Below are 25858 nucleotides of genomic sequence, written 5' to 3' on the forward strand. Positions count from 1 at the left end.
TGGAATGTTTGCTAAGTGCTTGTGCTTTAAAATAAATACTAATATATCCGAGGAAGTGAAAGAAAAGCCATGGCAGTTAATTTCAATGGATCCTGTTAGTTTAGTGGGGAATCTGATCTTAACCAGTGTTTGAGATTGTTTAGTAACAGATTTATAATTTACATGAAAATGAGCTATATGGTGTGTTTTTTGTTGTTGTTGTTCCCCCCCTTAAGCAAAGCCCTCCCCCTGTACTAGTTTTGTTTGTGAACTATTTCATGGCCTGTCTGCCTAACCTCTGTTGTCTTACCCACCCCTTGCAACGCCTGTTTGTTTGTTTGTTTGTTTTCCAGTTTTGCAACAAGATTTAAAGCACCTTTTCCCCGCTCCATGTTATGGTAAAAATACTTTTCTTGGAGGTTCATAAGAGAGAACCAGATGGAAAAATAAACAACAATTTATTTTAAGGAGTGTTTTAGGCAATAAAAAATATATTTCACTGCATTGATTGCTTTTTTTCTGAAGGCTAGATTTCTTTAGCCCTCAAATACATAAACAAGTTGTTGTAAACTTTTTTTTAAAATTTAAAATAACATGTATTCATTTTGTCATTGCATTTCAATACTTGTCATTTCTCGAATTTGATTTCTGTAATATTATAGCAGCAAATTATCTTCAATTCGAAGCTTGTGGTAGCAGGATCAATATTCCCCCTCCCCCCCTTTTTTTCCTAGTTTATGTTACTCTATATTAAGAAAGTATTATTTCTATACCTCCATTTAAAGTAGGAATGGACATGTTGGATTCCATGAATTTCCAACAACTAAAGGAAGTAGAACTTGAAGGTAAGCACCAAATAATTTCATCATATAACTGCAGAAATGTTCATGTATGACTATATCTTACAATTTTGAATGGCTGAGGATTCAGTATATTTCATACAGATAAACAAGCTTTATTTGTCTTTTGCAGATTTCCATAGGTATTAACATTATTTTCTGAAGGATTAAACTTCCTTTTTTTTAGAAGAGATTGGTAAAATTGTGTGCAATGTGTTTTCTGATACAGAATTATTAAAATAAGGTATATAAAATAATGTGTTACTCAATGAGCTTACTTGCCATTTTTTCTGATTTACAGTCATGTTTGTAGCTGTTATGTTTACGAATACAGCATGTCATGCTTTTTGTTGTAACTTTCCCTCTTTGCATGTATTTACACTGGAAGTCAGAACATGCAACAGTCAGACTGTTCTAATTTTAAGACTACATCATAAACTTTTAGCGCAAAAGAAAGAAATATAAGTAATTTTCAGTCAATTCAAGTATCTTCTTATCTCTATTTAAATTGCAACCAGGAAATACTAGCTCAATCCACATAAGAAATTTCTAATTGCTGGAAAATATTTTAAAAACCCCTTCAGGTATAGGTTTTAAAAACAAAATTTCATGGGGACAAACTTCAGATTTCAGCAAACAGTCAGAGCTGACAAAATGAAATATAGGCCATAATTCTGAAAATTGTGCCTGATGAGGAAAAATAACTGAGCGTTTGTTACACAGTCTTCAAATTCAAATCAAATATTATCTGCAATGACTTTTTCATTATTATGTAGTATTTGTGTTGGACAGTTAGCAAAAGCAGACGCTTATTTTCACTTAGCATTAAATTGTAGATAACGGTGTCTTCTGAAGTTAATGTTAACTTCAGAAAATAATGAGACTATGAAAATTTAAGCTAACGTTTTTTTATTATTATTTTTTAAATATTCATATGCCAGTCTTAGTGATGTCCTGGGGTAATCACTGCTTGAAAATAACCAAATGAATAATGGATTATACATTTCTCACTGCTTACTCATTTCTACTGTGCAGTAGCAAAAAACAATCAGAAACTTTTGGCTGTTTCAAAGGTTTTGACATGCCAGTGTCCCCACAGAAATAACTTTCCCATCTCAACCAAACTATTATTTTCTCAGCTGAAAGAGGAGCTGATGTTCTGGCAGGTAACAGAGCTTCTGTGGGTGCACAGAATGCTTCAGGTGGAGCAGGACCAGCTTCAGGTTGGGATCTGGCTGCCCTGCACTGGGTCCCGCTGTGGCTGGGGGATGTCTCTGAGAATGGCCCCTCCAGGCGCTGTTCCAGCCGATGGCCAGAACGAGGAAGGGCTTTTTCCCTTTGGGAGTGTTGGGATTTCCCATGTTGCAGCCTCCGGTGCTACCTCTGCATTTCTGCCAGTGCCAGAGGAGCCTGGCTCTACCTTCAGGACCTCCTGGTACTGGGATGTCTACCAAGACGTGCCACTCAGTTGTGGATGACTCACATGGAGAAAAGAAAGAGAACCTGTTCGGTGGCTGTGATTAAATGATCTATGGAGAGGCTGTGGATAATTCTGTGGCATGTCTTTGATTCATGACAAAGAAATCTGTCATTTGCCATATGCTCACATTTTGTAGCAATAACATTTTTTCCCAAGAGTCTCAGATCTCAGGAACTGTATCAGAAATACTTTAAAGACTTTTTCTATTTGTGTTTTTTTTTTTTTTTAATTTTTAAGAATTAGTATCAGTAACTAAAATTTCTGCAGAAACAACACTAAAACCTAGTGGCAGTGATTGTTACTCTTTTGTTGACCACTGCAAAAATTTCAGTGGCTGACAATTATTTATTTATTTATTTATTTTGCTCAGAAATTCTGCACAAAGGACTTGATCCCAATCAATGAAGTAACTTATGAAGATGAATGCCTTTCTGCAAAGACAACTCAGACTTAGCTCTGCTGGGTGAGTGAATGCTCTTAGAGATGCTCCTGTCTCTTTTGCCTCTCTGCCTAATTTTCCCCTGCCCCAGGGAGCTGCCCTGCGTGGTGCTTACAGATTGCTACCCTAAACCTGTGGGTGCTCAGATGTCATGGAAATTCAGTTTGTGTCTGTCATTAACAAGTATTTCTGTGAGTTTCCTTTTGGGGATGCTGTTTCAGAGAAAAAAAATAAAGGGGGGGGGAGGGGGGTGGGTGCACAATGAAAGACAGTGCTCGTGTGTCTGGTATTGCATTTTGACAGCATAGTCTGAAACTTGGGACTGTAACTGGTTTTTATACAATGCTTGCAATTTAATAGCCTAAGGAATATTAAAAAAAAAAATCAGAAAAATAATCTTGGGAGTTTTCTAACTGATTTTATTAAAGACTTTCTATTTGCTTGAATTTATATGGAAAATGGATTTTAATCAAAAAAGACTAACTAGCAAGACCATAGCATTGCCTTGAAAGGTTTGACTCATTCTTATCCATACTTAGGCTGGAAATGAATGATTTTAAAGGAGTGTACAAAAGTAACAAAACCATCCCTTTGCCCAGGAAAACAAGGGTTTCCCTAAACTCTGAGGAGGGTGGGAAATGAAACTGAGATTATCCAGACACTGCAGCCTGTCATGCCTGTCACCAGGGTGTTTAGCCACTGGGGCTATTCTATTCACTGCTATTCTTGATAGCCTCCTCTTCTTCTTCTTACCTAATGCAGACAGAATTCAATGAGCAAACCATACAAAACAAAGTTCTGGCATTTACAATAACTTGAAAAAATAATACATCAAAAACAGCTTTTGGAGGCATATTTTCAATGTACTTCCACCTGAGGCATTGCTTACTTGAGGACAAACGGGACCCTTGATTAGATTTGAGTGAAGTTCTGGTAGTTCCAGTATACGCAGTACCCTGTATCGCTTACACTGCCCCATTGTGAAGTGTGGGTTATGGCTCTGATTTTCCTTCCCTTTCCTCCATATAGATGTATCTCAGTGGCTATTTTAATTTATTTAAAAATCAGGCAAAAGAGACGAGAATGATTTACTGATGTAAAGCGTATGTATTTTACATTTTGCTTTGCAATGCACTCTACTGACAGAATCTGGAAGTAGTTCTGCTGTTGCCCTGTGTCTTATTTTCTGGTACTTTTTCTGATACTTGTACTTAAAAAAAAAAAAAAAAAAAAAGGCAACAAAGCAGATTTTTTTTAATTCTGTGTTTTTCCTAGATTTGCTGTATCTTTTTGAAATGCAAATCTCAATATGAATCATCACAGTCGTAGAGGTACTAGTGCTAACTATTTGGGCTAGTTATCTTCCTTCTGTCCTTCAGAGCAGCCATGGGTTTCTCATTGCTATAAACACAGCAAACTCAAATTTAATTTTAAAACTCTATTTCCTCAGGTTGGAAGCATGTTTCATTCTAGAAAACCATGTATCTTGTTTCTTTCTTTAATTTTTATCTCTAGATTTACATGGCTTTCTGTTTTAGAATTGCATATCCAAGACTTGAACAAGGAATTCAAGGTATTTATTGAATTTGAACTTTGTAGAGATTCTCTCAACCCCAGTTAAAATCCTGGTACACTTATTTAACATGCTTCCTGATTTTAAAAACTTGTTTTAGCTCTGACTAGAATAGTAGCTAATGCAGTCAGCTGCTGCTTTTGGAGCGGGCTCTCTGTCTTCCTTGTTTCTTATGGCCTCAGAAGGCAGTCCAAGGTAAATTAAGGGGATGTGATTATTAGGGCTTCTGAAAGATTCAGTAGTCACCAATGAAAATGTATAATAAAAAGAACCAAGCTACACCAACAAGTGAAGTCCCTGAAAAAGCCCAGAGGCAAAATGGCTATAATTAAAACCTGAAAGCAATGAGTTCATAAAGAAGTAAACGAAGAGGAGGGCTCTCTGTAAATGATGATCTAAAAAGTGTTCTGGGTTGTGAGACCTCATTTCAAATGTATTCATTAAATAATATTTGAATCATTTAACAGTTTGAACTCTACTGCACTGTTAATATCTTCAGGGGATTTTTTTTTTTCAGTTACAAAGAAGTCTTTGTTCCTAGTCTATGCTTGGGCTGTGCCTTGGATATTAGTTGGAAACCTGATAGCCTGACATTGCTCGAAGTCTGTGAGTACAATGTGAGTCGTCTGCAACTGGGATTAAAACAGGCCTTTTGTACCAAGATGCTGAGAGGCCACGTGATCTTGGAAAAGCAATGGTTTTGGATGGCAGGAGATGTTTAACCCTTTGTGCTTGTGGCAGGGAGCCAGGCGTGTTGCTGCGGGAAGTAGAACCCGAGTGTTTGTAGGGGAGGAGGTGGCCCAGGGGTAGCCAGGGCCCATACTGCTGCGTGTATGGGTTGTTAGAATACTTGAGTAGTTCCTGTCAAATTAGCAAATAATGCCTTGTACAGAGAGCATGCGGGCATATCCCCCAGCTCCTGTCCCTGCCTCGCTGCCCAGCTTGTGCTTGCTCCCTTTGGAACAGGTCCCAGAAACAGAATTGCAGGGGTTGGAAGGGACCTCCAGAGATCATTGGGTCCAACCCCCCGTCAGAGCAGGTTGCCCAGGTAGGCGTCCAGATGGGCCTTGAATATCTCCAGAGAAGGAGACTCCACAACCTCCCTGGGCAGCCTGTCCCAGTGCTCCGTCACCCTCACCGTGAAGAAGTTCTTGCACATGTTGGTGCGGAACTGCCTGGGCTCCGTTTTGTGGCCGTTGCCCCTTGTCCTGTCCCCACAGACCACTGAAAAGAGGTTGGCCGTATCTCTTTCTCCCACAATTAAGATATTTATAAACATTGATAAGATCCCCTCTGTCTTCTTTTCTCAAAGCTGAACAGACCCAGGTGTCTCAGCCTTTCCCAGGTCCCCATGATATGCTGTAGGTGTGCTTTTAAAACTGGACAAGTCAGGGCTATGAACCAATGTTCACCAATGGCTCAGAAAGATGAGCTGTTCTGTAAAAATTCCTGAAGTAACGTTATAAATAATAAATACAGAATTATTTTTATTTGCCTAGTGATTTTTTAATTCTGGGGGATATGTTCTCAGGCTTTGCTCTGTACCACAGAAACTGCAGCTTGATTTTCAGTCAAGACTGGGTTTTTGGGACCCTTGCACAAGTAGTGCTCTGAACAAGAATTTTACCAAAGACCTCCAAATGCTGGCAGTGGGAACGTATTTGCTGTGTTAAATGGACATAGATGACAGTGAAAAGTGAAGGATCCTCAGACATGCAGCCCTGTGGGGGATACCCAGGAAAGGCTGGTGCAGGGTGAGTTCCTGCAAAACAGCAACATCTAAAAATGCATGTGATAACCTGTGCTGCTCCCCCAGAGCAGTACAGCTCTGTGTGGGCAGAAAGGCTTGCTTTTGCAAGTGACAGAAGAACTTGCAGACACAGCGTGTAAAACATCACCTGATTTCAACATGTGAAAAGGAAGCGCCAAGGTGTATGCTGTTGTGAACCTAACGCTTAGAGAAAATTAAGTCATCAAGGCTTTCCAGGATAGCCTCTGGTTTTCTCCTTTCACAATAGTTCAATTTATAAGATGATGAAAAATGAATTACCTTTAGTGGTTTTCTGGCATTTCCCACAGTGAAAGCTAGGCTTCTGAGATACTCAGAGATTGTTCCTGCTCCACCAAGTTTACATAAAGTCCCACCTGGGTCAAGTTTAAGAAAACAGCAGAACAAAGTCAGTCATATAAACTTAATAATAAAATACTGAGGGGAGTTAAATACTGATTATCCGTATAGAGAAGTACTATTTTTTTATTGATGTTTCTCTGAGTTATTCTAGGAAATAGAAAACTTCTACAGTTCCTGCAGCCAAACTAATTCTTTTGTGTTGTTTATATGATTCAATTCCTTTTTTCTTTTTCATCACAATCAAAAGTGAAACCTAATAATGAGCATTTTAGAGATGGAAAAAAAAAAAAAAGAGGTATATTGTAGTCTGATTATTGTAGATGGGAAGGTTTGCTTCACCATTTCCCAGAATTTTTGAGACTAAATATACAATCTCAATGTTGTATTTTAATCATCCAATTTTTTCATGATCTATGTTGGAAAAATTGAAATTAATGCAACAGGTATGTCTAAGTGCTCTATATGACTTACAGATTTTTCACTGAGCTGACATCAGTGGGACCCAGCAGATAATTAATGCAAAAAGCTGTTTGTACCAATGGAAACCCATACTGATATTGTGGAAAATATAGTAATCCTTACTGAGGTATTTGAGAAAATATACACCTTAAAGTTGCAGAGATTTTATTTTTAAAGTAAACCACCCTACCTTGCAGAAGAAACAAACAAAAAAATCTTTGTGGAGGGCTGAGTTATGAAATCTTTGCAAATCTCTGCTGAAAATATTTCAGTAACTTTTATTATTCAGTTAGGCATTTTTTTGAAATGGGAAGTAGTCAATTTAGTACTGCAGAAATCAAGTGTCTTGAGGAATTTGGTTCAAACTTTAAAGAAAACATTGTTGGCAAAACTAAGCATGAAATATTTACATCTGTAAGATGAACTTTTCAGAAACTGAATGCAAATGAAGCTTTACAGATGAAATTGTCTTTTACCTCCATTACAAGAGCATGGGGATCTGCACCCCTCTCAAAAAGGAGCCTTTCCTTACCCACAGCTCGTTCCAGTTCTCGGGCATTAGAGGAGGCACGCACCAAGAAGTATGGTCTCCTCTTGAGGAGTAAATTTTCTCCTTATTCTGCTCTGCGTTTGCTGCAGTACTGAGCTCATCTAATGACTTCACACATTTGCCTTCTGAGTTGTTCTAGTCACTGAGTTCACTTTGATTTTGAGGTAGAGGGGGTGTCATAGTTTCCTTAAGTATTCCAGGGAGAAGCACTGAAAACTTTCCTGGTAATGTCAGCCACCAGACTTAGAAACCTGTCCTTCAAAATGTTCAAATTCCTTTTATTGCATATCCCTGCAAGGGTGGAAATCACTGCCTGGAAAAATGTCTCAGCTTTTTTGCAAAGTAACTCTTGGGAGCCTGTACTCTAAAGACAGGACTCATCACTTCGGATGGTACATGACATGTAGCAGCAACCAAATGCTTTTTTGTTGTTCCAGATGGCTGCACTACCAAACACTGTAGAGGTTATTTAGTAGCTAAAATTTGTACACCTGAAGCCTTAAATATTAATGAAGGGTATCTTTATAGAGCTGGGGGTGTAAACACCATGGAAAAGTAAGATGTGGTTTTGCTTGATGGAACAGCTTAAAAGATTTCTTGCTAATGGCTAGCTGGGCTAAAGTGTTTTTTTTTTTTTGTTTTTTTTTTTCCTTCTCCTAGCATATGGGCTTGTTTTGTACAGTTTATGTGGTGGTTTTTCGTTAGATTCTCAGTGGTAATGAGCCCACACAGTTGATTGCTGCAGGGAGAAAAAAATCATTCTGAATAGGTTTGCTGAATAATTATGAACTGAGCTGAACTCTTACATTTGCTTACTAATTGTATGGTTCGTGATGTTTTATGTATGATGCATTCATTTTATTAAAAAGGATTTTCTTATTTTTTTTTATTTTTTATTTTTTGCTGAGCAGCAACTTTTCTCAGTGCAAGTTAAACTGGCACAGTGGAAAGAGCTGAATTCAAGTCTGATGAATTGATGTTTGAATTATTTAAAAAAAAAAATCAACCCCACTATTTCGTTTTCAGAGCTTGCAATATGAAACCCAAAATTGTGCTATTGTCTTGAGAGTTGAAATAAATGAATCCCCTCAATTTTGGATTTGGCAGGAGCAATTACTATTGTTAACTTAGAAAATAATCTCCTGCAGCTAAAACTATTTAAATAATGCCTTTCCCTGCTTCCCTCAAAATGACCAAAACCCAAAGATTGAAAGTAAAAAAAAAAAAAAAAAAAAAAAGTACTTTTCACTATTTGGTACATCTTCTCATGAAAGGCTTCCTCCCTCCTTGGTGTAGCGGCTGTGGCACTTTGTGACTGACCTGTTCCTGACTGTGATGGTAACAGTCTGGGGGAAATCTACCACGCTCCCCAGCATCGTGCTGGAAAGCCATGGTGTATGCGGCGCAGTTGTCAGCTTCTGGCTGTGTTTTGCTCAGGATATGTTCCAAGTTAGAAACCAGGCTGAGCCGCCTTCTGACATTTAGCAAATAGTAAATGTTTATACCAAGAGCCTGTATAACACTATAGCTGGTACAGTACCTTACCATTTCAATCAGCTCACTGTTTTTACTGTCAAAATATTTAGGCTGATATTATTTCCATATTTGTCATCAGACAGTTATACAATACTCCCAAGCTGCAGCCAGATGCAGGGAGTGCTTCCTGTGAGTTACTGTGCTGAAACTTTCGGTGTTGAAATTTGCTCCTAGAAGATGCTGATGTTAGGCCAGAAGGAGGTGAGCAAAAAAGCCTTCTGGTACAGCAGGCTGCGGAAGGAGCGAGCAAGCAGTTGGCCATTGCTTGCCGACTCAAGTGGCCAGCCCAGCTGATGTGGCCTGGCAGGGACACTTATGCTGCTTGGCACAGACAAGAGAGGACGGGAAACAAGCACCAGCGCTTGTCCAGAAGCATTCAAGATGGCCAGCCCATGGACCAAGGAAGTCTCCATCCCGCTGCTGTGTTCTCCTTTACAGCATCATTCTGCTCTTCCATAGAGAGACAGTGCTTCCTCCACCTGAAAAACAAATGGACGCTGCATCTTCCAGGAAATGCAAGGTGAGTCTTCTGAATCACTAAAAATGTGTTGTTTCTGAAGGATTTGGGCTCTTAGGTGGAAGCCAATATACATAAATAATTGCAGGAAGCATCTGTGAGAATACCCTCTTAAAAGCAGGACCCTCTGATTTGGAGAAGAGATGTAATTTTGCAGAGGCCTGAGGTCCTTTTACACCAGCAACAGTAATTCTTCACAGCAGAAATCTATCTGCCTTACTGGAGTAAGTTCCTTTCACAGCAGCTGTCACACAACTTTCATCGTATCTCTGGCGCAGAGAGACCAGGCTATTTCCCCAGAGATCTAGCTATACATAAATGCAACAACAGAGGGTCGGCTGTGATACAAAGGGTCAGCTACAAATGAAACCCAAGATGATTACAATAGTAATTAATTTTCAAGAATGTTCCTGCCATACATTGTCCAACTGGCATGTGGTATCTAAAGTGGAACATATCTTTTTATGCCATCCCACCACGAACACACAACAAGATAAGGATTGCAGCTAAGCTAGAAGCAGTGTTACTTCTCTGAGGACACTTTGCTTGCTGGCCTGTTGCAGCAAGGGCTGATCAGGTCCTTACCCATGTCAAAGATTTGCCAGTGCGAGAGCTTCAGTGCTGTTGTGTGACTGTACCAGGAGGAGTGGCATTAAAAATCCAATATTGTTTTTGTTTACCATCTTCTTCCTTGTTTTGTTGCACTTAAAGTTTTGATTGGCACTCTTAAAATTAATTCAGCTTTTTTTCTTCTCCCCCACCCCCTTTTTATTTATTTATTTTTTTATACAGGGCCATGAACTCCAGTCCTGCTGCCCGCGGCACCTGCACCCAGGGGAACCACCGTGCTTTTGGCACTGCGAGCCTGCTGCTTGTGCTGATGGAGAGGCACACGGCAACACGCCAACTGCGCTGCCTGGAAGGGTAACGCAGGGAAAGATCTCGCCCGCTGCAAGAACCTATTTAGCTGGGGCACGGTGCAGCCTCTACTGCAGTCAGCAGAAGTCGTTCGTGCGTGGGCCGGGTGGCTGGGGGAGAGCTGAGAGGGGCCTCGGCTCAGACGGGCCCCGTGGCGCTGAGCCCCAGCTCCCAAGCGGAGCCCTGCGAGCGCTGCGGCCCCCGCCTCTTGTCGGCACCACCGAGCTGCCCGCGGCAGCCGCCCTCGCCCCTCGCCGCAGCAGAACGCGGAGCCGGGACGAGGCCCGGGGGAACCCGTCCCGAGCACGCACCCCGGCGCCCGGCTCCGCGGGGCCGCTGCGGGCGGGGGGCGCCGGGGCCCGGCAGCCGCGGTGCTGCTCCCCCCCCGACGGCCGGGGCTGCGCGCGGGGCGGGCGGGCGGCAGGGGGCGCTGTGCCCGTTCGGAACGGCCGCTCCGACGGCGCGCACGCAGGCGCAGAGGGAGGCGCGGCGGCGGCGGGCGGCAGCGCGGAGCCCCGGGAGCGCGGGGCCGGGCCGAGGCGCTGGGGGGGTTGGGGGCGGAGGGGGGGGCGCGGGGCCGCAGCGCTGCCGGGAGGCGCGGCCGCGGGCCCGAACCGGCGGCTGCGGGGACACGGGCCCGGGGGAACGGCGGCTCCCCTTTGTCACCGCCTTCCCGCTGCGGACGGGAGTCGCTTTCTGCTCCTTTGTGCCGCCCTCAGGCTGCGCGGCTCCTGCTTCCTGCCCTGGAACCAGCCCGGCCCCGCAGCCCCCCTCTCCCTTGTCACTTTGCTAAGTAATAATTTCCACGTCCAATTCCATTTCTCTTCTAGTTCTGAAATCTCCAAGCCATCAGCAAGGAGGATAGTTCACATGAAAACTAATTACACAAAATCAATATTTAATCACAGCGCAGCATCCTGATCCTGCAGGAAAAAAAAAAAAAGAAAAAAACCTTCAAACTCTCCTGCCACATACAAATACTTCTCGGCCGCGCACTTACAGATCTCTCTTTATATTTATTTATTATTTTGTGTGTGTGGAGCTTTTTTTTTTTAAGCTATTGACACGTGCGAGCTGCGACCACCTCAAGCGCCTCGCCCTGCCGGCTGTTCCCAGCCCCCCGGCGCTATCGGGCATTTATTTCCCCCGGGGATGCCGCGCTCTGACTCCCCCGCTCCCGCGGTTGCGGGCAGGGCTCCGGGCGGCCCCGCTGCGTCGCCGGGCGCTGGCCGCGGCCGGACCCCGACGGGGCGCCGCGCTCGGGCTCTGCGCCGGCCTCGCTGGGGCGGCCTCGGGCCGAGCCGCTCCTTGTGCCGGCTCCGCCGCACCGGGCGGCCTTCGGCGCCGCGCTCGGAGCAGCGGGACACGCCGCGGCCGGCGAGCGGCGGAGACCCCGAGCCCCGCCGCTCGGATCCGGACACCGCGCCCCGCTCCCCGCCGCGCTTCCCCGGCCGCGCTCCGGGGCTCCGGTCCGCCGGCTCGGCCGGGCCCAGCGGCCGGGCAGGGCCGGGCCGGGCCCCGGGGGGCTCCGCGGGGGCTCCCCCGGCCGCCCGCGTCCCCCCGCGCCGCGGGAGCAGCGGCGGCGCCGGCCCGGGGCAGCGGCCGGAGCGCGCCGAGGGGGCGGGCGGGGCGCGGGGCCGGGCGCTCGGCGGAGCCACCTTAACGGCGAGCCCCGCCCCGGGCCGCGCGGCGCTCATTGGCGCAGCCCCGATGGCTGAAATTCATCGCTGAAATGCAAAACTTGTTGCTGCTCCGCCAGCGCCGGCTGAGAGCGGGGGAGCGCGCGCGAGGGGAGCGCCGCGGAGCCCTCCCAGCGCCCGCCCGCAGCCCCGGCCCCGGCCCCGCCGCCCCGCCGCCGCCGGAGCCCGGCGAGCCGCCGGCCGCGGGCAGCGAGCGGCGAGCGCCCGGCGGGCCGGCGATGCGGCGCGCAGCTGCCGGGCGCCGGAGCCTATGAGCGGCGCCGCGCCGCCCCGTCGGCTCTCGGGCAGCGCAGCGCGGCCGGCGCCGGGCGGCAGCGAGCGGCGAGCCGCCGGGGGTGAGCGCGGGCGGGCGGCGCGGCACGATGTGAGCGGGGCCGCCGAGCCGCGGCGGCCGGAGCGGAGGGCAGCGGGACGGCGGAGCCGCGCGGGCGGCCATGCCCTTCTGAGCCGCGCAGGATGTTCGGGCTGGAGCAGTTCGAGCCGCAGATGAGCAGCCGGAGCGCCGGGCAGGGGGAGCGGGGCTTCGGCCAGCCCGGACTGAGCATGAGCGCGCACTTCAAGGCGCCGGCCTTCCCCGGCGGCGGCCCGGCGGCGGCGGCGGCGGTGGACCCGGCCCTGGGCGCGCTGGGCGAGCCGCCCCTCCTGGGCATGAACATGAGCCTGGCCGGCGACGCGTACGGCTTCCCGGGCCGCGGCCCCGCCGAGCTGCACGGCGGCGGCATGCAGCCCCCGGTGCACGGCTTCTTCGGCGGGCAGCAGCCGCACGGCGGCCACGGCGGCGCCCACCACCCCCACCAGCACCACCCGCACTTCGGCGGCAACTTCGGGCCCGACCCCGGCGCCTCCTGCGTGCACGGCGGCCGGCTCCTGGGCTACAGCGGCGCGCTGGGCGGGCAGACGGCGTTCGCCGACGGCTACGAGCACATGGCCGAGAGCCAGGGCGCCGAGGGCTTCGGACAGCAGCGCCCCGGGAACCTGCCCGACTTCCAGCACCACAGCGCCGGCGCCTCCAGCCACGCCGTGCCGGCGCCCTGCCTGCCCCTCGACCAGTCCCCGAACCGCGCCGCCTCCTTCCACGGGCTGCCGGCGGCCGGCTCCTCCGAGCCCCACGGCCTGGAGCAGCGGCGGCTCCCCGCGCAGGGCGGCGTGGACTCTCTGGAATACAATTACCCCGGCGACGGCCCCGCCGGGCACTTCGAGCTGCCCGTCTTCTCCCCGTCGGAGCCCGAGGGGCAGCTGCCGCACTACGGAGGCGGGCGGCAGGTGCCGGCGGGCGGCAGCTACGCGGGGACACCCTCCCTGCCCCGGCCGCCGGGCATGGCCGTGGCCAAGGCGCACCCGCCGCAGCAGCACGGCGTCTTCTTCGAGCGCTTTGGGGGGGCGCGGAAGATGTCCGCCAGCCTGGAGCCGGGGGCCAGCACCAGGCACCCGTTGATGCAGCAGCAGCAGCAGCAGCCGCCGCAGCCGCAGCAGCCGCCGGGCTTGCTGGCCAGACAGAACTCCTGCCCGCCAGCCATCCCTAGGCAACAGCAAACAGAAGCCAATGCTCCCAACCCCAACTTGCAGGACAATGGGCCAATAATGCAGAACCAGCATGCACAGTTTGAATACCCTATTCACAGACTGGAGAACAGGAATATGCATCCCTACACCGACCCCGTGTTTAATATGCAGCACCCTCCTCCACAACAGCCACCAAATCAAAGACTGCAGCACTTCGATGCCCCCTACGTGAGCGTCGCCAAGAGGCCGCGGTTCGACTTCCCCAGCAACCCCGGCGTCGAGCGCTGCGCCTCCTGGGGCGGCAGCATGCACGGCCCCGCCATGGAGAGCCACCTCTCCCCGTCGGCCTACCCCGGCCTGCCGGGCGAGTTCACCCCGCCGGCGCCAGAGGCCTTCGGGGGGCCACTGCCACACGGTGGCCCCGAGCACCCGGCGCTGGCGCAGCGCCAGAACGCAGCCCTGGTGATGAAGCAGATGGCCTCGCGCAGCCAGCAGCGCCTGCGGCCACCCAGCCTGCAGCAGCTGGGGCACCACGGTGAGGTGGGCCCGCCCGGCGGCCTGCCCCCGCCGGCCTTCGAGCGCGAGGCCGGCAGCGGCCGTGGCTTTGACCCGCCGGCGCCGCACCTGGCCCCTGACGGCGCCTGGTTTGCGGGGCCGCCGCCACCTGGGGAGCTGCTCCCGCGGCGCATGGCAGCGCCAGGGCTGCCGGCCGAAGCGGCCCCCCATGAGCTGGGCCTGCAGCCGGGCGGCGCGGCTGTGCTCTTCCGTCCGGGTGCTGGCGGGCTGGGGCTGCAAGAGCCGCTGCGGATGGCAGGCGAGGGGCCGGCGCAGGCCCTGCCCTCACCCGGTGTCCACCCGCCCTTCGCGCCTGCCATGGGCGGCCTCTCGCAGCTGCAGTCGCCGGGCGGTGGCGTGTCGCTGCCCAACGCCCCTGCTGAGCGCCGTGGCCCTGCCGACTTTGCCGCCCAGCCAGGCTTCCCCTTCGGGGCAGCCGCACGGCAGCCAGCGGCCCACGGTGCTGCGCCTGCCCTCAGCGCCTCGCCGGGTGCCTATCCGCCACCCCCGCCTGAGTTCCCCCCGCCGCCGCCACCACGGCCTGCCGCCAGCAAGCTGGGCGCCCTCTCGCTGGGCTCCTTCAGCAAGCCGGCCAGCAAGGACAACGTCTTCGGGCAGAGCTGCCTGGCCGCCCTCTCCACCGCCTGTCAGAACATGATCGCCAGCCTGGGCGCCCCCAACCTCAACGTCACCTTCAACAAGAAGAGCCCGGCTGAGGCCAAGCGCAAGCTCAGCCAGGCTGAGCCTGACCCGCCGCCATCAGCTGCCCCGGACTACTTCCCAGCAGGACCGCCGGCAGGCGGGGGCAGCGCGGGCAAGGCGGCGGGCGCTGCCCCGCTGCTGCCTGCCGAGAGCAGCCTCTCGCCCGGCTACGCGCTGGAGCCGGCGGCCAGCGGAGAGGGGAAGGCGGGCGGCGGGCGGGGGCGGGGCCGCCGGAAACGGGACAGCGGGCACGTCAGCCCCGGCACCTTCTTCGAGAAGTTCTCGGCCACAGAGGGCAGCGGGGCTGGCGTCAGCCCGGGGCAGCCGGCGCCGCCAGCTGCGGGGGCCCCGCCAGGGGCTGCAGGCACGGAGCGTGGAGGGGGCACCCCGCATGACAAGCCCCTGACCTCACCCTCCTGGGGCAAGGGCGGCGAGCTTCTGCTGGGGGAGCAGCCCGACCTCATGTCGTCGCTGGACAGTGGTATCCAGAGCGTGACCAAGTCAGACGGCAGCTCCCCGCACGTGGACTTTCCTGACGAGGTCAGCACCAGCTACGGCAACGAGGACGAGGTGTCCTCCAGCTCCGACAACACCGTCTCCAAGCCCACCCGCAGCCCGCTGCTGGGCGGCTCGCCCAAGCTGCCCCGCGGGGAGCACGCACTTCTCAACGGACAGAAGCCCCTGGCCCTCGGCCTCCTCAATACATCTACCTCGACCCCTGACAGCTACGGGCTCAGCACCACAGCGGGCGCCCACCCTGGCACGCCGGGCATGGAGCAGGTGCGGACCCCCACGAGCACCTCAGCCCAGGATGAGATCCACCCTCTGGAGATCCTGCAGGCGCAGATCCAGCTCCAGCGGCAGCAGTTCAGCATCTCGGAAGACCAGCCCTTGGGGCTGAAGAGCAAAAAGGGGGAGTGCGCAGGGCAGAACGGGGACAGTGACCTGAGCAGTTGTTGCTCAGAGGGCGTTAAGGGTGCCATGAGCACCATTGACCTGGACTCCCTGATGGCGGAGCACAACTCCACCTGGTACCTGCCCGGCGAGAAGGCCCTGATGGAGGGGCAGGAGGAGGACAAGCCCATGGTGCCGTGGGAGAAGCCCAAGCCCCCGAACCCCAGCAAAGAAGGTATCTGTTGCCCTGCGCGGGTTCCCACGGGGAGAGACCCTGGGCTGCTCTCAGGGCAGGGGAGGTGGTGGGGCTCTGAACCCTGGACACGGGGCACACGCTGGCCCCAGACCCACTCTGCCCCTTGCGGGAGCCGGGGCTGGTGCCGGGCACTTTCTGGCACCACGGCTACCGGATAGCGGTGCTGGGGGCAGCTGATGGAGGGGACAAAGCGCCTGCTGCCCCGTGGGGACCGGCCGGCGCTGAGTGTGGTGGGACTGCCTGCCCCTCGGGTGACGGCCCTGAGCGCGGTGTCCTCTGCCGCCTGCTCTGTCCCCACTGGCTGCCTGGCATGCCCGGGGGCGCTGGGGAGAGGGGCTCACGGCAGAGCCCCGTCATGGTGCTGGGCGTGGGGTGCTGAGGAGAGGGCTCCCTGCAGAGCCCTGTGCCTGCCGTCCTTTCCAGTCATTCCCTCCAAACTTAGAGAAGTCTTCCTAAGCTGTGAAAGCTTGTATTTGTTAGTGGTGCTCTCCCGCCGGTTTCAGGTATTTTCCTGCATGTGTTAAAACCTTGGTAGCAGTGTGACATTGAACTAAAAGGCTCTTGGCATTTATTTTATTATTAAAAAGGAAATTTAAAATAAGCTTCCGGGTCTGGTATAAAACTTGCATAGTTGACATCTGCTTAATTTCGACATTAGTTGTCAGGTTTGATCCTTCCCCATGTCCAGAGGGCATCGTAATTCTCGAAGCTCTGAAAAAAATACATTAATGGAAACCCTCTATTATAAAAGCTGTTTAGGCTAAAGATAATTATGGATTCACTTGGTTTCTATTTTATCTTATCAAATACATGTTTTTTTTAAGCTGCCTGACTATATGTGAATATTGCAATAGATGCACATGCATTTACCTGCTGTGTGAATGCACACAGGTGATTTCTTGATGCGCTATACGTACACGTGCATAATTTGCGCAGTATAAACTCATTATGTGAGCCTAGGAAAGTTGTTGTTTGGTACTACTTGTGTAGCTGGGAATTATTTTCATTATGCCTAGTCTTACAGACGGACTTTTTTTTTTTAGTATTATGTGCTTAGTAATTTCACTAAGAAAGGTGTTAGGAAAATCAAAAGGGAGCTGAGGTGGTTTGAAAACTCATCAATTTCCTACTCCTGGTTCTGGTTGGCTTTCCAGCTTTGGCTTTCTGAAGCGTGAATCCTAGCCCCCACTGTTTGTCTCTTTGTTCATGTTTAATGCCCAGCTCAGGAGACTCTCATTTGAAGCGGGAGTGTTTAGCATGCACAGCAGACTGTAGGAAGCCCATCAGCATTCTCCATGCTTCACCCAGGCAAGGACATAAATTGGTTTGTTTGGGGCCTTTCTTTTCCATTTTTAAATGGAGTTGCACACAGCATCCTTCCTGGCCCCTTCTCTTTTATTGTTTCTTGTACACAACATCTAGATCTGACTGGATCAATAGCTAGTTAGCACAAATCACAGTTCCTGTCAGTTCTACCTTGGCAGACTCGAACACATATATACATTCTCTCACAACTCACACACACTCCTCCCTCTCAGACACACACATGCACATAATATGCGTATGTACAGATAGGAGCATTTACGCATTGTGCTACACTTAAAAATAGATTTTAAAAGAGCAGCTTATTCCATAGATCTTAATTTCATGGAATAAAAAAAGGAAAGAAATCCTCACAATCCTAACAAAACAATGAATAGTCTGTGCATTTATTAAAAGTGTAATTTGGCTTAGAATTATGTATATTTCATGTATCTGTGTCATATGGAGTGTTGCCTTCTTTAACAGCACTCCCACGTTCACTTTGATCATCACTATTCTTAGTAACATCTAGTGAAATAAGTAATTGCTTTCTGGTCGTGATAACCACAATGTTGCTGTTAAAACAGTTCATCACTTGGAAGGAAAACCATTTAATCAGTGCTCCTATATAAGGATATGTTTTAGTATTTCAAAGAGTAAGCACAAAATAACGAACCAGTTTTACAACAATGGATAGAGGCACTCATTTTGTTTTACACTTGAGTCACTTGAAGGATTTGAATGGACTGGTACTTCGGATGAGAAAATTCATGCACACAAGTAGAGAATTTACCATAACTGTTGTTGGAAGTGATAAAGATACAATAGGTGAGATAAAACAGGCCATTCTCTTTGGTTAGTAGAAATAATTTGACTTTACATTACCATACACTTGAGTGTTTGAAACTGTTTAAGAAAGAGCTTTATTTTTCTGGTGATTGAGATTTTAAACCATTCTAGTCAACTGAGATTTGCATCGATGGTATTTTTTCGAGCAGTTCCCTGTTGTACACAGGTAGGATGAATGCGCAGGTTTCAGACAGCGCTCTTCCCAGTTCCAAGCTGTTACTAAATGTGCTTAGTACTACACTGGAGGAGTGTTTGCTGTGGCACACATTTTGTAATACTGTGTAATATTATTAAGAGTGAAATTAGTCGTTAGAGCTAACTTCCCTAACCAACACACATGCACTGTTGGTGGGCTATTTCATTAGACCTACTGAGATGGGAGAGAAAATGTTCTGTAATTTATTCATAATATGAGGTTGTTGTGATGCGTGTTGATTCCTCTGTGGGCTCAGGGAGGGGTGGAAGAACGGCTCAGACTGGTGTGAATGACCAAGTTTTACCGTGGCAGAGCGCTGAATTCAGCATGCCGCCTTCTTGCTGCTCTTCTCTGTAGGAGTGGCGTGTGTGTGCGAGAGGCATTTAAGCCTCTGTTCTCCTGGAGCTCTTAGAAGGATATTTTTGTAATTAACAAGCTCTCTAAAACCCAGCAAAACCAGGAACGTTTTGAATATTCCATTAATGCCTGGATTACTGATGGAAACAACTTGTTCGAGTTGTTTTAATGACTGTTCACATTCCTTATAACTCATCACTTTTTCATACTCGTAGTATTAAAATGATTTGCTAATACCTAGCAATCTATCGGAGTTTTAAAGGTAGATGACAACAGATAACAGCATTTCAGACACCTGTGCTGTAGGTGCCCGTGTAGTATATATACACTTATATTATTTAATAACTGCCTTTAGCGAGTTCTGTGTATATGTCTGCATTTTTCTTCTCATTTTAACCTAATGGTGACTGCTCATTGTTTTTCACTGAAACGTAGTTTTCAATAAGGAATCTTCTCTGACATATAGTGTCTCGTACTAACACGTACTATGTGAAGAGGCTGTTTGTTTTTCACCAAAAATGCATTATAAAGTATCCTGCTTTCCTCTGCCATGCAGCTAGAGCTGGAAGTGCAATGTGACAATATTCAGTGTAGAGAGGTCATGTTGACTTCCAATACCATAGCTCTAACTAACAAAGAGTAACGAGATCAAATTCACATAAAAACCTAGCACTAGTGTAATGGGTTTCTGCGCTGCCTGGTTTGACTGAACCAGAACAATTTTCCTTCAGTGACATGTTGATTAGTATTCTCCAGGAACCCAGTAATTAGGTTCTACTGGGCTTTCGGCTTTAGTCATTAATTGAAATTTTGAAGGTCCCATACTGCATATGTCAGGTGAAGACATAAAAATGTAACCTAGAACCAAGCAGGTTGGTTGGAAAAAAGAAGAATATAGTCAGATATTCTGTGGCTGTTGCACTGCTCTGTGCTGATATGCAAGTGTGGTGCAGAATATTTTAGATGTTATCCTGGAGTTTTTGTAAATATTTCATCATAATACCGAACCTACTATTTGAATGAGCCAGCAGGCCAAAACTGTTGAAGAAGCAGGATGTAACATTCGTAAATTACTACCAAATATATTAACAAAGGACAAATTTGGTCCAGATGCAGCTATGAGCCTTTGTTTTCTTTCTTTTCCTGGTATGTTCTGTTGTGTGCTTTTATTTTAAATGCAGCTAAATTCTTTGAGAGGTTTTACCAAGGAAGTAGGTTTGTTTACTGGGGCTGACTTTGTCCGACCTCTTATGAGGTATTTCAAACACTTAAATATCATTTCAAGCAATATACGATTTGAAACGGAATTATACCATAGTAAGGATTGTTGGAAATGAGTTCATTGACTAAGCTCAGTGCACTTTGCAGTGATGAATCTGTGATTCCTGATGATGCTTTGTTTGCTTTAAAGAGCTGTTTAAACGTACACCAGGAATTTTAACTGTTAGTGAAAAAAATGCTATTACCTTTGCCAAGAAGTTATGCGATATATTCCGCAGCTATGAAATACACATCTTTAATAAATGATCTGGATTAGCAGGCAGACTTATGAGGAAAAAATACTCCCATTGCATATTGTTGAAAAGATTTCAGTGTGCATTAGGTTTGGGTTTAATATGTTCTTTTAAACTCTTCTGATCTATTCAAAAAACCGAGAGGTTGGCTCTGGTTGACCTGGTTTCATTTGGGTGACAGTAGTACTCTAATGTCTACTTTGACAAACTGTAATTTTTAATATTTTCTTACAAGAAAATGGTCCTGTTTAGAAACATATATATATATATATTTATTAATATTTTGCAGCACTGTACTTGTAGACTTTTCTAGCAAATATTAGAGAAGGCAAGAGGTAGAGTTTTTAGTATTACTTGCTATTGCTGCTATAATGCACTAAAATATTTAATGCAGAAGGTGTGTGAATTTATTGTGATTTCAGTTACTAGCGTAGCCACTCTATTTGTCTTTACATCCGTCTATCCACCTCTGGACTGCCTAGCTGTATTTGAATTAATGCACATCACAAATTTGGTTTGCACCATGATACTTTCTTCTAACAAAGTCTGCTATTTTATGATGGCTTGTTTTGTTGTGAAATTAGTTTTAACAGGGATGTTTTGTACATGCTAGGTGTGAGAGTGTGCATGACATTTGAGGGATATATTTCTTGAAATTAGTGTGTGCATATGTTTTAGTTCTTTACCTATGATGAAAAAGGAGATGGATTAGACTTCATATGTATCTATGAGCATAGGTCAGAGAATAGATTTATTCTGATCTATGATGTATTGCTTAATGTCTGCTCTTCATTTTTAACATGAAATAGCTGCTTTTTTCACAATGATCTAGTGCAACGCTGTGCTATAAAACCATAAATAAGTTTGCATAAATGCATAAAATTTATTAATAGTCAATACCTGCAAATACAGTTTGTTATTACTTATATAGAGCAAATGATAAGGCATTAAACAGTCTAACCTAAAATTATATAGACTGCCTTTATTTGTAACAGTTGACTCCCTTCTTCTGCAACGTTCAGTATGAGGTTTTGGTATGGCAATATGTCTTTATGTGGCCATATAAAATTTTAGTACTAGACAAATTACTGTACATTTTTAGTCTCAGGTTTCTTGTGTATTTTAAATGTGAGTAGAGTATCCACAGAAAGAGTGAATCCAGCTCTAAAATGAATCTTCAAGTGGCCCAATATATGTGTGTTTTTTTTGTGTTTTTTGTGTTTTTTTTTTTTTAATACAAAATTTACCAAAATATCAGGAACAGTTTAATTACGTAATTGCTAGCACAAACCTAGAATATCAAAAGTGATGAGTTAAATTGTGTTTAGTGGGATTTTTCCCTTTTTTGTTACTAGGATAAAATGTATCGTTCTTACCATGTTTCAGGCGGGAGTGCTTCATATGCAAAAGGCATAGATAATTAATTTCAGACTCAAAATACGTATCTGTAGCAGGCCTCTGCTCCAGCCAGTAGCAAGCTTTCTGTCAAAGTATTCCTTTTTCTTTCTCTACCATTGAAAAATCTTAAGCCCTTGAATATAACACAATTTGCATCTGTAAATGTATGCTTTTATTTTGTGGGATGTTTTTAAGATGGAGGTGGGGTTCTTTAGATATATAGAATTACGCATGTCATTTATTTGAGCACTGTTCTTAAGAGAGAGCTTCTGTTTATGAGTATATTTAGGACGTGGCTTGCTTCTCCACTTCCTCATCAGTAAGTTTTTGGGCGAGGGACAGAGAGCAGGGCACCTTCTAGAAATTAAATAGGTGAAGCTGTGTAATCTCCCAGGGATTCAAGGTCCACCCTGGCTTCCTTCATCTTGGTTAGAATTTTCAGCTTTTAAAATGTAAACTGTATTTTTCTCTGTTTTGTAGATAGACCCAATTTGCACATGGTGTTAATGTGACTGGCTTATGTAAAAATACCAATATTCTTCGCAGTTAGCTGCTTTTCCTTTGCAAAACACGTTTTTGTTGATGCAGTTAAAACATTACTAATTATTAGTGACCTTTTTTAATGCAAAGATTTATTATTTTTTTTTATTATTATTATTTTTATTTTACAAATTTAAATATGGATTATGTGTCAATGTTTCCGAGTCAAATACTTTTTAAATTTAAAGCTGAGAATTGAACAGCTGGATGTCTAATCCATTAATTTTTACAAGCTGACTTTCTTAATACTTCAAAGAGAACATCCTAGGTGACACCGCTTTGCAGCTCCCCTCCTCAACGCCCCTTCTTCTGGCCTCTCCCCCAGCGCTTTCCTCTAAGCCTTCACATGCAGCTCATCTCCTTGCAAATGACAAAAGCATATGTATGTGGGGAATGCATTTTCCTTAGTTGATGTAATTAGTTGTATGATTTGATGATCCAGAAAGGTACTCTCTATGAAGTGTTGTACTTTCTGCCTATATACTGATGCAAAAAATATCATAGTTACTATTTTTTCTAGTGGCTTTCCACCCTTATTTATTTTTCTATGGAAGCACAAGTGTTTGTGTTCAGCAGCCTTGTGTTTTGGGCTGGTGTGTTTCAAGTGATTCTGTGAAGACACCTTAAATCTGGAATGTATCCCTGTCAGCTGGTTCTGACCCACCCCAGCCATTTTTAAATATGAGTTTACAAAGTTTCATCTGGCCTTAATTATATAGTAACTGTTCATTATATCTTAGGATTTTGTTCCCTAATGTGCATGCACTGGTCACTGGTAGCTCCTGAAAATGAACCATTTCTTGTCTAAATGCTTAACTTGTGCTGTGTGTCTTTAGTTGCATAAGTCATGTGTGTTTGTTTTTAATTTTAGCAGTCTATTTGAGTCTGTTTGGTATTTTAGCATAAAAATGCAGTGCATGACACTGCGCTGTCTAATTTTTTATTGGCTTTTGAGGTTTGTCTGAAGAAGCTTTTTTTTTCTGTTTTGGTAAGCAGAAATCTGGTTATGTTTAAGTGCTGCATTGATAGATTTTTACATTAAAATAAATACAATTTATTTGAGAGTAAACACAGAAACAACACATGTATGAGCTCTGAAGAGCTCTGCTAGTTCCTCACTGCAGAATGTTGTATTAGAGACTGTGCCTTTCTCTAGTGGCTGGTTTGCCTAACCTTTTGGATATATCTTTTTCTGTGTGTAGCCTTTAAGAGATGAGATGAGGAAACCGAGTTGCTGCCCTTTTTTTTTTTTTCCTTTTTTTTTTTTTTCCTTTTAACTCTCTTAGCTTGAATTCTGACTGGTGGGCCTTTAGGACTTGACATTCTTGATCACAGAAAAACCTTTAATCAGTTAGCAGTTGTGAAAGTGTGTGGGTTTTTTTTTGTTTGTTTGTTTTTTTGTGGTAAAATATATTTCTTAGAGTTAAGTCTGCATTTAATTAATTTTGTGAATTAGTATTCACAAAATACTAGAAAGCATTTGTATTGCTAATAGAAAGATCATCCTGAGGCTGAGGAAGCATAGTTAATTGAAAAAGCAACCATTTGTAAAGTGAGGAAAATCTTAAAACACTTCATACCCTAATTAAGAATATACTCCTAATTTAAAATTGAAAATTTTAATTTGCAGTGTGAAGCAGGTACATGGAAAAAAAAATGGAAACAGTTCTAGCCTTCCTTTCTCCTCAACCCCCCAAAATGCAGGTTAAAAAGAAAGGCACAACTTTTTAAAAATTTATTTATTTTTTGTAAATACCCTGAAGCCGTTTTGCTATGAAGATGTAAATCGATTTATTAGCGTAGGAAATGGAGGCTGGACTAAGATTATTATCCGGTCTGAATTTTAGGAGCTCCTTCCTACAGAAATCTCCCCCGTCCCCTTTTTTTTTTTGAAATAAATAATCTTACCCTATCATGGCATTTTAAAGCCTTTTGGTCTTGGATAAGAGAACTCATAAAAAGCATGTGATGACAGTGGATGATATCTAAAAAACAGAAATGCAAATGCATGCCAGCGAGGGCTGCGTCCCCAGGGACCCTGCGTCCGCGTTCCCTCCCAGCCGCTGCTGGAGGTGACGCTCGCGATTGTCTGTAAGGTTAAAGCAGGCGGAGAGAGGCTGTGCGAGTATTCCTGTCTCTTGGCTAGATGGCACAGTTGGTCAAGTCATTTCCATTGCACTTGTGGATGCTTGGGTATTTGTTTGATTTAGATCACAGTGGAGTATATATCGAGGTCCCACTCTATTATTATTTTTATTATTTAAGATCGTCTGTATTGCACCATAAACTGACACGGAGCTTTATGCCATGCTTCAGAAGCCTACGAGACATTCCCACTGCTCGAGCTTTACCGTCCAAGCCAGATGGAACGGAGATGCTGCGCGGCGGGTGCTCGCCAGCGCCCAGTGCCCCTGCGCAGCCGCTGGGCGGGAGGCGGTGTGGGGCAGGATGGGGCTGTGGGGCAGGTGGGGGCTGTGGGGCAGGTGGCAGTGCCTGGGTGTGCCAGCAGGGCTGGGGCTCGTGGCTGGGTGGCACCGGGCAGCGTGCAGTGGGGCCGGCACTGCCCGCGCAGGGTGCGCGGAGGCAGCGTGTGTCAGGACGAGGGTGGGCAGCATCTCGGTGCTCTGAGCACTGGGTCACTCGCAATTTCCTCTCTTGCGGTCGGCGGTGGGAAGGGCACGGCGGTGCTGCCCTCCTCGGTGGGGTGCTTCTTCAATCCTGGAAAAAGAGAGGCGGCAACTACGGTTCTTCTGATACAGTGTGTGAATGTAATAACCTAAATACATTTCTGTCTGAGCAACAGGAAAAAGAAACTGACACGATGTGAGTTTTCACCTCCTCCAGAAGCCTAGGGATAGAAGAATCATGGGTGTTTCTTTTCTCCTCTCTCTTCTGGGACGAGAGAAGAGGAAGATCTTCCCCCCTGCCAATACATGTCGATGACTTGCGCTAGCTTGTAAATAGCGGCCGCACGGCATCACCTCATTTCTTGTGGTATAAACCTGTAGCTGTCCTGATGTCATACTGCTAAAAAAGGACATCTCTTAGACATGTAAGGCAGTTGGATGACTTTTTACATGTAATGTTATAGGTGGTTTTGATCTGACTCATTTGTTTTACTATTTTTTATTCGTTCCAGAATGATGCACTGATTTATTTATTTTTTTGCGCAATCTGAAGAATAGCCCATTTCCAGGCCAGATAGTATTTTAAAAGCAGGGAAATAATAGAAATGTGCCTATTGTTTGTATTCTACCCCCACCTCACCCCCAGAGGAATTCCACAGTAATCATAATGAAAATTGCCACAATCTATGAAACAATAATTCTGCAACACTTTAAAAAATAGTGTTATCATTCAAAGTGCAAAGCAGCTGGTATTTTATGGTGGAACAGATTTTATTGTTGCTGGATATAGGGTCAAACACTTGCAACACACTGTTGATTTAAACAAACCAAAAGTACAAGTGCTTTTTTGAAGATAAAATCAGTACTTTTTAAATTATTATTATTTTATTTTTCTATTTATTTTTGATACTGTAGTTCCCCTCTCTAAGTATAGATACATGCTGTTCTTTTCATGCTAGGAGAAAAAGCTAGCATCCCAACTCTGGTTGCTCTCCATACAAGTTCTTAAGTTTTAGAGGCAGAGGGAAAAGTAGGACTTTTTCA

The 25858-nt window shown here is 46.7% G+C and overlaps 1 protein-coding gene and 1 long non-coding RNA gene across 8 annotated transcripts in view; both read left to right on the forward strand.

The window, feature by feature from the left end:
* LOC119718555 (uncharacterized) lies at window positions 1-10801 on the forward strand. Of its 6 annotated transcripts, none has more exons than XR_011803851.1 (7): window positions 1-180; window positions 333-377; window positions 765-824; window positions 2669-2761; window positions 4253-4310; window positions 4828-9506; window positions 10296-10801. It is a non-coding gene; the product is annotated as an uncharacterized lncRNA (long non-coding RNA). The 6 variants fall into 6 exon arrangements; XR_011803852.1 differs by having other exon boundaries at window positions 768-824; XR_011803849.1 differs by lacking the exon at window positions 333-377.
* A 1357-nt stretch (window positions 10802-12158) lies between these two features.
* MN1 (MN1 proto-oncogene, transcriptional regulator) overlaps window positions 12159-25858 on the forward strand; it is a 105325-nt gene continuing 91625 nt past the window's right edge. Inside the window, exon 1 of one of the 2 annotated variants that reach the window (XM_072024664.1) lies at window positions 12159-16010. In XM_072024664.1, coding sequence (XP_071880765.1) covers window positions 12578-16010 — 3433 coding nt within the window. In that variant the 5' untranslated portion in view covers window positions 12159-12577. The remainder of the gene's footprint in view (window positions 16011-25858) is intronic. The other variant, XM_038187510.2, reaches the window with a different exon arrangement.

The sequence above is a fragment of the Anas platyrhynchos genome, chromosome 16 (assembly GCF_047663525.1).
Source record: "Anas platyrhynchos isolate ZD024472 breed Pekin duck chromosome 16, IASCAAS_PekinDuck_T2T, whole genome shotgun sequence".
Taxonomy (NCBI): domain Eukaryota; kingdom Metazoa; phylum Chordata; class Aves; order Anseriformes; family Anatidae; genus Anas; species Anas platyrhynchos.